Here is a 13365-nt window from a genome sequence, read left to right on the forward strand (position 1 = left end):
ATTCCTTATGCAGAATTTTAATTCTATCAGAGGGATGGTACATAGCCATAGTAATTTTTTTCTTTAATTCAAAACAATTAGGTTGCATATGTAGATACCCACATTCAATTTTCTCTAAGCTATTTTGATTGAAATGTATCAAAGGAAAGATAGATAGATAGGTAGATGATGGAAACATAGATAGATGACAGATAGAGAGATAAATAGATCGATCTCAGTATGTAGATGTATATATAATATTTATTCCTGTTCCTACGATCATTTCTATTTTCTCCTTTTCCTTCCAATTTTCTCCGTAGAAGGCATTTTCTCTGTCTGAGCTCAACATGCTCTTGTGCAAAAGTCTGTAGGCCCAGATTAGCACAGCAGATATTTACATGAAACAGCAGGGAAGGATCATCTGGGGCGTGTGACTTAAGTTGGCAATAGGAGAAGGATTCCAATTTGTTGTATAAATCATCCTCATAGCCCCCAAGAGTGCCACACGTAGGGACTTCTTTTCATTTTCAGTGTTTAAGATCACCTTTTAGACACAGTTAAAATGAGGCAAAGTGTGTAGATTTTTGAAAAGAGGTTAAAGAGAGATGTTGGTTTTGATACCTCTCGCTTCTGGTAGCTGACATATTTCAACAAAATAAAAAGTTTAGAAGGAGACAGGGGTACTCTTGCTCAGTGGGTAGGGAAAACATTCAACACTGAAAAATAAACCAATATAAATCTCAAAATTCATACCACTATGGTTGGGTGGAAATTAATAGATATCATTTAGTAACTTTATATTATCATGGATTTGTAGTGAACTAAAACAGTGCAACTTTAGGGGAAAAAGTCATACACTTAAGGGAGAAATAAACCCTATGTTTAACTCTGAGTTCCATATATCCCATAAGGATGGACATTGTTTCTTCCTCTGACTGCCCTTTCTTTCTTAATGCAGAAAGGTTTCTTTTGAATATTTCACAACAGACATTTTTTTTAAGGATGGCATATTTGAGTCAGCCATCACCACGGCTTATTTGAGAATTAATCTGATACTTATAAGTTTATTTTGGAACTTTCTTAAAATAGTGTGTAACAATGTTAGTTTGGAAACGACTATCCAGTGGTGAGTTCAAACAGTTTATGAGTGCTGTTGTGGGTAAGTGTATACATTGGGGGTATAATATTGGCATTCTTCTGGGAAAACTCTGAGTCTGGTAAGTGGAGAGAATGGCGCAGAATGATGTTTCTTTTCTAAAGTTTCTGCAAGCCACCATCCAATTTGGATTATGATTCGGAAGACTAGCCATTCCAATCCTAAAAGGTGTATGTCAATTTCTTTCTGTGAGCTCACCCCCTCCGAACCTCAAGGTAAGGAGAGCGGGTGAGACACAGCAAAGGACATCACACAGACATCTACCATTTTAATATTTTGTCCAAAAAAGGCTGAGCACTCAGCATGGAGGAAATCTCAGGACACTGAACTGTCCGCCCTCTGGGTTGCATTGCCACCGAGGACATCAGTCTGGAGACAGAGCCTTTTATGAAGTAGGGCTGCAGAACCAGCCCCATCTCTACTGCCCCAGGAAAAGTGGTCCAGCATGGCGTCACCCTCATCTTCAGACCAAAGACATAAGCATCTGTGCCATCCTGGAGCTTGGAGCATGCCCTAGGAGGTGGCTTAGGGCAGGATGTCCCAGCCCAATCTTGGCCCACCACTGAGAAGAGCCAGCTGAATGCTGCTACTGTAGAGGTGGACACAGAAGGACACACTGCCATGGAGAAGGATCCCCACAAAAGGGTTAAAAAAAAAAGATGAGGGTGATGTGCTTCCCTGCACTCTCCTGGAGAGCCCAGGGCACCTCATTTAACAACCTGATCTCGCTGCCTTTGTGCTGCCCACGGTGGCGGCAGGCTCGCTTCTGGCACCCGATAATTAAATAAAAGGAGCTGGCACTCGGGGAGGCCATGAATGCCCACGGTCAGCCGCCAAGCTCTCCAAGGTCCCATGAAGTCCCCACTCAGACCTCCTTCCTCTGCTGCCGTGCCTCCTACTCAAAAGCCTTCACTGTCATTAACCCTCCTCTTCTTTCCTTGCATCGATATGTGATTCCCGCTGATGAGCGGCTCTCGGCTAAAAATGAGGAGGAAGCGCTCTGGTTAAAGAGGTTAAGAGGGGAAGTCACGTTCTCCAGGGCATTTGCGTTTTTACAAGGGGGATTCGTGGACATATGTGGCAGCATCACCATGGAGCTCTGTGCAGAGAGACAGGGCAGGAATGAGCCTGGTTCAGGGCAGGGAGTGAGATTTGGGGTCAGAAGTATCTGTCGGGGGCTTAAACCATACACGCACACGGCTGCTTGCTCGGCTGTAAAAAGACATCTGTTCTGATGAGCAGGACGTGAACAGCTAGGGAGGACGGAGGTCTGAGAGACCTTCAGTTACTGGGCTGCGCTGGATTTGCAGGATTAAATGCACTTTCGGGGTAAATGCCAAAACACTCCATGAGTTCTTTCCTCTGTGCTTGCCCTCCACCTGGCCGGACTCTCAGCCTGTTCTGTCCTTCCCCTTCTCTCTGGGGTCTCATGTTTTGAAAGGGAAATTTCAACTCTGTCCACCAAGTAGGGTTCCTCATTCCCTGTAGGATCAAGATAAAATTACTTCACAGAACTCTACCATCTGGAGTTCTGAAGTGTGTCCTTCTCTTTCTAACCACTTTGAATTGTTCAGTCCACAGCAAACTCCAACAAAGACAAGAGACTCCCTCCTGAATCCTTTTTGCCTTGGAGAGACCACCCCCTGTCTTTGCTCACCTGATCAGTAAAACTTCTCGGGAATCTTCTCCACTCGTGGTGCCAAGCCCTTCACCTTAATCTTCTCCAGTCTGTCCTTGGTCCCCAGAACTGATCCTGTCCAACCTCAGGTAACTAGACCTTATGTCCACTTCTCTGCCCTGATCGTCCTTGGTCTCTTGGCAGCATTTGAAGGTGGACTTTCAACGTTTATGAAGTTCCAATCACTTCCCTTTGACCTGTTTTCATTGGACAACTTCTCGTGTTAGGACCCAGATTCTCCTAAAGCTATGCATTTTCCTCTAAGCCAAGCTTTGGCTTATCTTGACAAACTATCACCAGAAATAGACTATAAACCATGAGGTGATCTGAACTCCTTCTCTTGTACTTTGTCTCTTCTGTTGGTTGTTCTCACCAAAATCACTTATTGCTATGTAGGCGAATGCTATCAATATTTTATTTTTAAAGATTTTTTTGATGTGTACCATTTCTAAAGTCTTTATTGAAATTGTTACACTATTGCTTCTGTTTTATGATTTGGTTTTTTGGCCCCAAGGCATGTGGGATCTTAGCTCCCTGATCAGGGATCGAACCCACACCCCCTGCGATGTCTTAACCGCTGGACCGCCAGGGAAGTCCCTATCAATATTTTAAAATGCACATACTTTACATTAGAAAATGGACTGAGTTCATCGATTCATTTGGCGTACTCTAAATCCCCAGTTGAGATCTTTATCCATCTCTTGTCCAAATTACCTAACTTGCTACAAATACAGGAAGCGCCTTTTATGTGAGCTAATTAGAGGAACGTGTTTGGGTGTTGGTAAAAGGTACGGATAACACTGGAATCTGGGATTTTATCAAACAGCCAACTTCCACCAAGCCCTTCTCTTTTGATGGCTTCTGTAGTTTCCTCCTTTTGACTATTATGACTAGTGCTGCAATGAACATCTGTGTACAAGTTTCTGGGGGGGGGCATACTTTTTCATTTCTCTTGAATACTCACCTAAGAGTGGAAATACTGGGTACTGTATGGTCAACCTATGTTTTGCTTTTTAAGAAACTGGCCAAGCTAACTTTCACTGCCTCCTGACTCAAGCTTAAATGCCGCTTCTGTCGCAAGGCCCCCTCCTTGACCCTATGAGGCCCACCTTAAATTAGATGCCCACTGTTGTTCTCCCTCAGACACTGTTCTTCTACCTCACAGCCGTTTATAGCAGTTTGCAATTGAATCTTCCTGTGTGTGGTTCCTTACCATGTCTCCCACACTAAATTACACATTGCCTGGGGGTCAGAGCATGCCCATCTGGTTTACCATCACTAGGAAAAAGAGAGTCACAGTTTTGTTTTGGGTGCCCCTAGTTATCCACCCCCACTAGAGGCATTGGGTGCCGCTAGTTATCCACTCCCCCTCCCCCCCAGAACTCTTGGGATATGCTTCGAGCTACTCCTTCCAAAGAGCTGTGGCCAGAGAAAGGCAGGTGAGTGTTCATAGCTAACAGGAGGGAGTGGACAGCACGTGGATCTACAGGGACTGTCGCAGACCATCAGAGCTGCCTGTCTGAGACCATCACCAGGACTCGGGGCACAATGCCGCCAGCAGGCTCAAGGCTGGCTTCCACCGTCCTGGCACTCAGGAGGGACTGTCACAAGACCAGAGCTGCCTGTCTGAGACCATCACCAGGACTCGGGGCACAATGCCGCCAGCAGGCTCAAGGCTGGCTTCCACCGTCCTGGCACTCAGGAGGGACTGTCGCAAGACCAGAGCTGCCTGTCTGAGACCGTCACCAGGACTCGGGGCACAATGCCGCCAGCAGGCTCAAGGCTGGCTTCCACCGTCCTGGCACTCAGGAGGGACTGTCGCAAGACCAGAGCTGCCTGTCTGAGACCATCACCAGGACTCGGGGCACAATGCCGCCAGCAGGCTCAAGGCTGGCTTCCACCGTCCTGGCACTCAGGAGGGACTGTCGCAAGACCAGAGCTGCCTGTCTGAGACCATCACCAGGACTCGGGGCACAATGCCGCCAGCAGGCTCAAGGCTGGCTTCCACCGTCCTGGCATTCAGGAGGCAAGTTCTCTCTGGAGGCTCTCAGGGTGGCGGGCGTGGGAATGGGGTGTATGGACAATTACACGGTCAATTGCAGTTTGGAGGGAAAAAATCAAGGTCCAGAAATGAAAGAAGTAGTCTCAGGGAAAGGACTGATAGACGAAAAGCCTCAGATCCTAATCCTTGAGAGGACTTTAAAAACCCGCCCTAATAATAACCAGATGCTCTTCTGAAGGGACCGTGAGCCTCGGGATAGGATGACTATCCTTGAAAACACGTGCAGATGACTGTCTGTCTCTCTGCCTTCCTCCTGTAGGTAAGCGCTTTCCCACAGGCAGGCAAGCTGAGCTGAGCGGTCCTGGGCTCTGCCTGCACAGAGGACACAGAGCATGCGCCCGGAGCAGAGGAGAGGAGGGGCTCACTCCAGGGACCTGGTCCTGCTGGTGTTCCATCCGGGCCCTCTGCTGAGCCCCTGGTTCTTAGGTCCCGTGGTTCTGGGGATTTGTGACTTCTGGTGTACTTGATTCCAGGGCGTCGATCTCCCCCTGGATGCTATCAGTGTGCCTAGCTTCCAGTCTAATGGAGGAATCTTAATCCTTTTTAGGTGCCTGTACCCTGCCTCCAAGTCATTCCTGTGGCCCGGCCGGCGCTGGCTTCTCGCCTGTCCTGACGACCACGCAAGCTCCCCAGGTCCTGAGCCCTCGCTTCTGGTGGTGCAGCTCCCGCCTGGGCATGACTCACTGATTACAGGGACTGCTAAGGCTTCTCCTTTTTGTTGGATTAGATGGAGAGGACCCCAAGAGGTGAGCCTGGGAATACGGGAAGAGATAATGGCCGAGGAGTTCAGGGAAACGTAAAGCAAAGCACAGACTCAGGGAGAGGTACAAAGTCCAAACAAGATCAAAACAAAGGAAGCCATTCCTCAGAAGACCAAAGACCAGGACAAACCCTTAACAGCAGCTAGAGAAAAGAGACAGATCACCTTCAACGGTAGGAGAAATAGCTGGTTGTTCAGTCAAAGCTATGAAACTCAGGCAACAAGGAAATCCTATCTTTAAAGGGTGAAACAAAACTAATCTCAAACCAGAATTCAGGATCCAGTGAAGACATCCTTAAAGAGTGGTGAAATAGACATGTTCAGAGAAACAGTTGAGAGAATTTGACATCATGAGACTCATATGTAAACATTAAATGGCATTACTCATTGACTAGAATTTCTAGAAGGATGATATGAAAGCTTATTGATAGTAGGAATCCTTTTGGTTTCTGACTTTTAAACGGAATGCCGATTTTACCACCAATTAGAGGACTGACTTGGCTTACAGAGAAATAGGTATTCTTTATAATAAATATCTATCCTTATCTGATTAAGACCTTGAATATGGAATGCATGCCAATTCTTTCCTAAAGTGGATTTTGAAAACATAGCATTTTCAGTGACTTTGCACAATTATATGAATACACCATCCCTCTGAGGAGGTTTTCAATAAGCCAATGTATACTACAGCATGTTTCCCAAGGTCTCATGTTTATTAAAAGAGATGTAAAATGACGTCATTTGCAGCAACACGGATGGACCTAGAGATTATCATACTAAGTAAAGTAAGTCAGACAGAGAAAGACAAATACAGTATGATATCACTTATGTGTGGAATCTAAAAACATGATATTGTACAAATGAACTTATTTACAAAACAAATATACTCACAGACACAGAAAACAAACTTATGGTTACCAAAGGGGAAAGGCAGTGGGAGGGATAAAATTAGGAGTTTGGAATTAACATATACACACTACCATATACAAAACTGATAACCAACAAGGACCTACTGTATAGCACAGGGAGCTATACTCAATATTTTGTAACAACCTATAAGGGAAAAGAATCTGCAAAAAATACATATATACATATAACTGAATCACTTTGCTGTACACCTGAAACTAACACTGTAAATCAACTATACCTCAATTAAAAAAAAGAGAGATGAGAGAATATTACGATTCTTAAATACTTCTTTATACAGTAATTTTCATCCCCTAGAGAAATACATTGTTAACATATTGGTAAAACCTGAAAACATTTTCATGTAAAAATACTCATTTTCATATACAGTGTTGTAGAAAGCCATGTGGAACTTGGGAAGCATAGGCATTTGCAGTCAACAAAAGCAACACTGTAATACCATGCTTTAACACCAAGCGGGCGGCTTCAGAGTCTCTAAACAGCTCTGTGACAGGCACTCACCACGGTGTGGGGGCCCGTCCTGCCCCTTGTCACACAGGCTTGATGCTAACCTGGTACTGAAAAAAGATCTGGAAGCAACTCAAATATTTTTATGACTGAAGTGCAACAAGATAAATACCCTGAGATGTGTTCTTATTCAGTTTTATGTGACTATGGAGCCTGGCATATAGTAAGGAAATAACAATCCCGAATTAGTTCAATCTGGATGACAGTTTTTCTGATGAAAATAGTTGCAAGCAAGTGAAATATCCATTGACTAATGAAGGTGACAGAAAGCAAGTACTCCACTGTACAAGATACGATCTGTTAAAGAGAATCACGAGAAACCAGAACATTTTGAGGCATCCTGAAAATCTGCTTTCGGACAGTGTGAGCTGCTCAGACAACAAATATCCTTGGTAAACCAAATACCTCCAACCAACAAAAACTAGTGGAGAATGCCACATGGACTCTGACATAGGAGTAACTGTAGCTGCCGTTTTATAAATCTTTCATGATGTGCTAAGGACTCTCATCCCATGTGTGACCTCAATCAATTCTTTACACCAACACTGCAAAGTATTCAGTAACCCCATTTCACAGCTAAGGCATCTGAGGTGGAAAGGGGCAAAATAAAGTGACACCACTAGTCAGTAGCAGAGCTTCGATGTGAATTGAAGTCGGCCTAATTTGAAACCCCTTGCTCTTCAATTCTCATTTTCCCTTTACAGAAGATGACGATGGTGATGGTAATAATAATAATAATAATAATGGAAATAATTCTAAGGACTGTTGGTGCTAGACTTAGGTCAGAAAGCCTTCCTACAAGGCCAGGGAGGTTTGAACTTTATCCTGTGGAATAGTAGAGCGTAGGCAGTACAAGATGTTAAGCAGAGGAATTAACACCAACAGGTAAAAACTCTTTATTCTTTGTTATAAAACTCGTCATCGTGTGCAAATTTTTTAAAATGTGGAAACAGCATTCAAAGCATGCCAAATTCAGCATCAAACCGTCGATGATATTCAAAGGTATGTGCACTGAGGTTTCTGAACACTGACTACCGTGGCAGAGCAGAAGTAATTCCTATTTCTTAGTAAGTCAATTGTCTTAAGCGTTACGTGGGTGTCTTCCAGACCTTTTCTCTTTTCTATAAATCACTGAACTCTAACTGAAGACTTATTAGGTGGAAAAACTCTAATAAGTAGTAATTAGTACGTTCTTAAAAGCGTTCACATGTTTCATTTAAGTGGGATGAAGAAGAGAATGGCTGTGTCATCTCTCGGTGGCTGTCATCAGTACCGAAAATCCTGAAGGACAGGCAACATACGAGCAAACGGGTGCAACTTAGGGCACAAAACGGCGTAACTTCTACTAATCCCTGAAGGTCCTAATGGAACACACTTTAAATGAGCTAAGAAAGTAAGACAACTACTCTTTAAACTTTCTTGGCAGCAGTCATTCTGGTCTAAATTTTCATTATTATATCTCTATGAAATTGATGGATTATTCAGTGGAAAAACACCACTGAAATTTGTATTGAAGCAATCAGACTCACGTAGAAAAATAAGAAAGAATATGTGGGCTTTGACCACACATCCGTATTCCTCTTTTGTACAGAAAAGTACAAAGTGTTTGTCTGCAGAGTTGGCTAAAACCACAAAACCACCACCACATTTAAGACCAAATTCACCCTAGAGAAAAACTGACCCTGATCTACATCATTTAGAGGCATTAAACCTGTTTGTCTTATTCATGCAAAATGGCTTAATGATTAGAAAACATCAACACAAATATTTTGGAAGAATGAGATACCAAATCACGTACGTGACCATTTCACTGAGAGCCTTTCTTTGCTGTACGCAAAGACAGCATGGTTCACCTAAAATATGTAAATGCCTACTATATATAAAATAGATAACCAACAAAGACCTGCTGTAGAGCCCAGGGAACTATACTCAATAATCTGTAATGACCTATGATGGAAAAGAATCTGAAAAAGAATATATATATAAAATCAAATCACTTTGCTGTACACCTGAAACAAATACAACATTGTAAATCAACTACATTTCAATAAAAATTTTTTTAAATATGTAAATGCCACTTTACAGTTGGGTTAAAAAAAAAAGTCAATCATGTATGTTTTGCATTTATGTTTTACATTTGTTAGACGATAATTTTTTTTTTAAAAAAAAAGGTAAAATCATGCTCCCATACAAATAAAACATGAACAAGTAAGTGTCAAAGCTTTTATTCAATTAAACTCACTGGTGAGTTTACACAGTAAGATGTTACAACCGATTCCAAGGAGGATTCAAAGAACAGACACGTATACAGCAATCAAGAATGTTGAAATGAATTTGCTGAAATGATGTAAAATTGGTCAACAGCCAGAGACAACCATGCACAGACAATCATTCCACCTGACAATCACATACATCACTATCACCTTTCTAAGACTCACAGAGTTGAAAATTAGCTCAAGGACAATCAATAGCAGAGAACACCAGGGCGGGCCGGAGGTGGGGTGCCCACCAGTGGAAACACCCTGTGATTGTATTTTTCCCATTTTCAATGCCTCTCACTATATTCCCATCACAAAAGGCTGAGTAAATCTACTAAAAGCAGTTAATCATCAAAGTGTAATGTCCAATAAATTGTTCCAAAAATGGGCTACGGCTCTCGGTGGTACCAAGGATGCACTCTGAAATCCAGTTCTATCTGCATCAAAGAATGTATTAAAAAAATAAATGTTCTTAAAGGAAATGATTTCTCTGAGGCAGAAAACATTCTCAAACGTGGATATGCACCTCGATATAAGATGTAGGCTACCATCATGTTCACACTGAAAGGAAACAACGGAAGATACAGTCCACAGTCAGTCTCTCAGTAGAGGTCCAAAGAGATTTAAGGGCACATAAGGAATGTCAACATTTGCTGATAAAGAGAATGACTTATGAAAACCTCATCCATCATGTGGATTTCCCACTCAGATTACAAACCAAACAGAATTACCATTACCACCTCACTTTTATCAGTTGCTAGCGCATGTTACGATGAAACACTGAGGAGAGTGATACAGTACACAATGTATATAAATATAACAAATATGTACATACACATATATACATAAAAGCATATACATACATGTATATATATTTTACATTTTCCAGCCAGGGTTGAGAACAACGAAGAAGAAAAAGAAATGAACCCAAATTATTTAAATACTAAACGTGACTATTCAAGCGACAATTTCCATCTGTGTTCTGGGCTGTCTCTCTTCTGCTTTCCGTCTGTCAAGTTACAGTTCATTGACCCTTTAGAGAGCGTGGGCCAGGCCCTCGTGGGATGGGAAGGCTTCACAGGCTGAAGGACTGTTCACATGGAGGTCTGGGAGCTGGGCTTTCCTCTGCCCTTCTCCTGGGCAGCGTGGGCCACACGCATGGGCGACACGCGTGGGCGCAGGAGCCTCTCACTCGTAGGGCGGCAGACCAAACAGCTCGGGCTGGAAGTCCTGCAGGGAATCCAGCACGAGGGTGGCCTTTGTGGTCAGGTTTCGGTTTAAGTTTCCGTCGGGAACCATGACCACTTGCATCCCAGCTGCGAGGGCGGCCTCCACCCCGTTGGGAGCATCTTCAAAGACCAGGCACTGTGGGGTGAGGAAGAAAGAGAGGATTGAGATGGCCTTCTCTGTAACCACACGTCTAGACTGAGCTTCCATCGCCCGCACCACCGTCAGCTGAGTCAGCTCGGTGTTCCGCGCGACACAGAAGCGGAACGGAGGCTGTCCGCTTTATGGTCTGTGGGGAGGAGAGGGTGCTGGCCCTTCTGCGGTCCGAGTGCGTCCCACCACGTCACTTTACAGGGGAGAGGTCCATCTTGGCCCCAAAGTGCTACCGAAATGTGGCACAGCTGAGTGGAAAGACCGGATTCTCGGTTTACAAATTTATTTTATTTGAATCGTACGAATCTGTTCAATCGATAATTGACCATGCTGAGCATGAGAGGAAGTTGTGAAAAGTAAGAAAAAATATGCTTTTTAGGTGTAAAGTGACTTCAGAGCTGGCAATGTTTCAAGTACTGCAGTTTGGAAATTAAACCATTAGGATGTTTTAGTGAAAAACTCAGCCCCCAGGGGGTACCCGTCACGCACCAAAAATCTCCTGAACACAAAGATTGAGTACCAGGTGCGGTACCTGTTTCAGCTTATTCAGACACCACCTCTAAACGGGAGTGTCTGTGCCCCCGTTCATGTCAGGAAGCTCCTCAACGTGCCATCCTGTGACCATCGCTACCGCGAGTTCCACGTCAGGACTCGCTCCAAATGCGAGGCAGAAGTCTACCCAGTGGTGAACGGGCGTGTCACCTTTTTGTCACCTTCCCTCCGAGGAGAGCACCCACTGAGAAAGTTTCCCTTGGCTCCTGGAATTCCACACTGAACGTGAAAGCAGCTTTAGTCTTTTCCATTAAGATTCTGTAGGGGCCAGACATGTATGAAGAGGGCTCCTCCCGGCACCTCTGAGATGCTCTCTTGTGCCCCTTCTTCTCCACAAGTGCCTGAGGACGCCCGGCGGTGGCCCAGGTTGGACCCTGACAGTCTCCCCCTCATGTCCTCCCAGCCCCCAGCCCCCCTGCCATTGATCACAATGACTCCCCCCAACCCCACTTCATAGGTCGCTGCGGTCCCAGCCCCACGTGCTGGTGACCTGGAAATGGCTCCTGGGCACCAGCTGCCAGGTGCAGCCTGACACTAGAAGGTCTGCATCCTCTGATGTCTCTAAGTCAGTGGAAAACGCACAACACACAACACACACAAACACATACACACGCTCTCACACTCTTACTGCTGGTCTGCTCTGGAACAGGTTCACTGACTTTCTTTCTTTCCCTCCCTCCTTCCCTTTCTCCGGGAGGCTGAGCCATTTATGAGCTGACTCCCCCCAGGGCCGAGGTGAGGACCGAGTGAGTTACTACTCGTCATGACAACAGGTCAGCACTAGGCACTGCAAAGAGTGGGCTGATGCCCGGGACACAGCGCTGAACTGGACGGTCCTGGGCACACGGAACACCCAGTCCCACTGCCTTCCTGTCAGGCCTCCTGCAGCCCCCTGGCTTGTTTCAAGCTCTCTGCCTCTACCGTGAGAAGACGGTTTCCCTCTCAGAGGGGGAATGACTCCGCTTAGGCCGCTGAGGTGCCGTTTCTTAGTTATCTCATTCAGAGAGTTCCTGCTGGTGACGTTTCTGTCCCTGACTTTTTAAAGTTATGACCTGACCGTATTCTAAACGTCCCTGTTGTTTTACCTGGGACCATGGACAGGCACTTGCTGACATGTCGCTCTTTAAATATGTGAGATTTTTAGGCTTTGTGCCGGCCACCTGTGAGCTTTCAGTGGGGCAGAGGAAGAGATTTTGTTGGTTCCTTGGTGTAACAGTGCTCGGCTCCAGTCGTGAAAACAGCTTTGATTTTGTATTTGTGGGAGGCTCCTTCCAAGGAGCATGTGGGCAGGTGTGAGGGAAAAGTGGTGGCTCAGAAACCGCGGCACTGAGCAAAACAGGGGCCCAAGACACCTGTCCTCATCTGAGAACAGTGGTCCGTCCATTCGCACCTGACAGCTCACCCTCGTGCCCTTTAAGTTCCAGGAAATATAGAGGAATGTCCACATGCTGTTTAAGCTCCAGGAAATAAAAGGAGGAATGGTGGCGTGATTGGGAAAAGCTCCGCAGGTACTTATGGCTAATACAGGCGGCGTACCTGACATATCCTGTTTCTGACGGTTTCACTCTTTCTGCAGGCGTGCACCGTTTGTTGGTTTCTGTTTCCAATTTACCCTTTGTCCCCACCTAATTCTGGAATGAATCACCCCAACACAGCACGGAGATGTGAAACGCGATGTTTAGGACGCATGCGGCAGAGTAGAGGGTGGCAGGAGTCAGGGAGGCCAGCCTGAAGGACGACAGGGAGGAGGAGATGTGTGAGGCTTGTGCAGCAGGAGGGCCGCTGGAAGTGTGTCCAGGCAGATAAGTAAGGCTGGGCCCTCGAAAGGACTCAGAGCAAAGCCGGGCAGACAGGAAGGGGAGTTTGCACAGAGCCACTTGATGCTGACTGTTCCGAAAGGTCAAAAGCGATTGTAGTCTGTGTTGTAAATATGGTCGGAAGAACAGCAGAAACCCTGATTGTACACACTGTGTCAGGAGCTCCTAAAATTCCTTTCTTTTGCCTCCTCTCCCGCGGCCTCCTCCTCGCCTGGTAGATCTCAACAAACGCCTTCCACGAGCGCCAGCTGGACTCTTCCCATCGGCCAACAAGAATTCGAGAAGCGCG

General features: G+C 45.3%; 1 protein-coding gene across 2 annotated transcripts in view; it reads right to left on the reverse strand.

Annotated features, from left to right (window-relative positions):
• Window positions 1-13365, reverse strand: part of LOC133081684 (pseudouridine-5'-phosphatase-like) — a 136139-nt gene that overhangs the window by 52337 nt on the left and 70437 nt on the right. Inside the window, exon 4 of one of the 2 annotated variants that reach the window (XM_061178043.1) lies at window positions 9279-10692. The exons of the other annotated variant lie outside the window; for it this stretch is intronic. Coding sequence (XP_061034026.1) covers window positions 10516-10692 — 177 coding nt within the window. The 3' untranslated portion in view covers window positions 9279-10515. Of the gene's footprint in view, window positions 1-9278; window positions 10693-13365 lie in introns of those variants that run through there. 2 annotated transcript variants of the gene reach the window in all.

The sequence above is a fragment of the Eubalaena glacialis genome, chromosome X, assembly GCF_028564815.1.
Source record: "Eubalaena glacialis isolate mEubGla1 chromosome X, mEubGla1.1.hap2.+ XY, whole genome shotgun sequence".
NCBI classification, from domain to species: Eukaryota; Metazoa; Chordata; class Mammalia; order Artiodactyla; family Balaenidae; genus Eubalaena; species Eubalaena glacialis.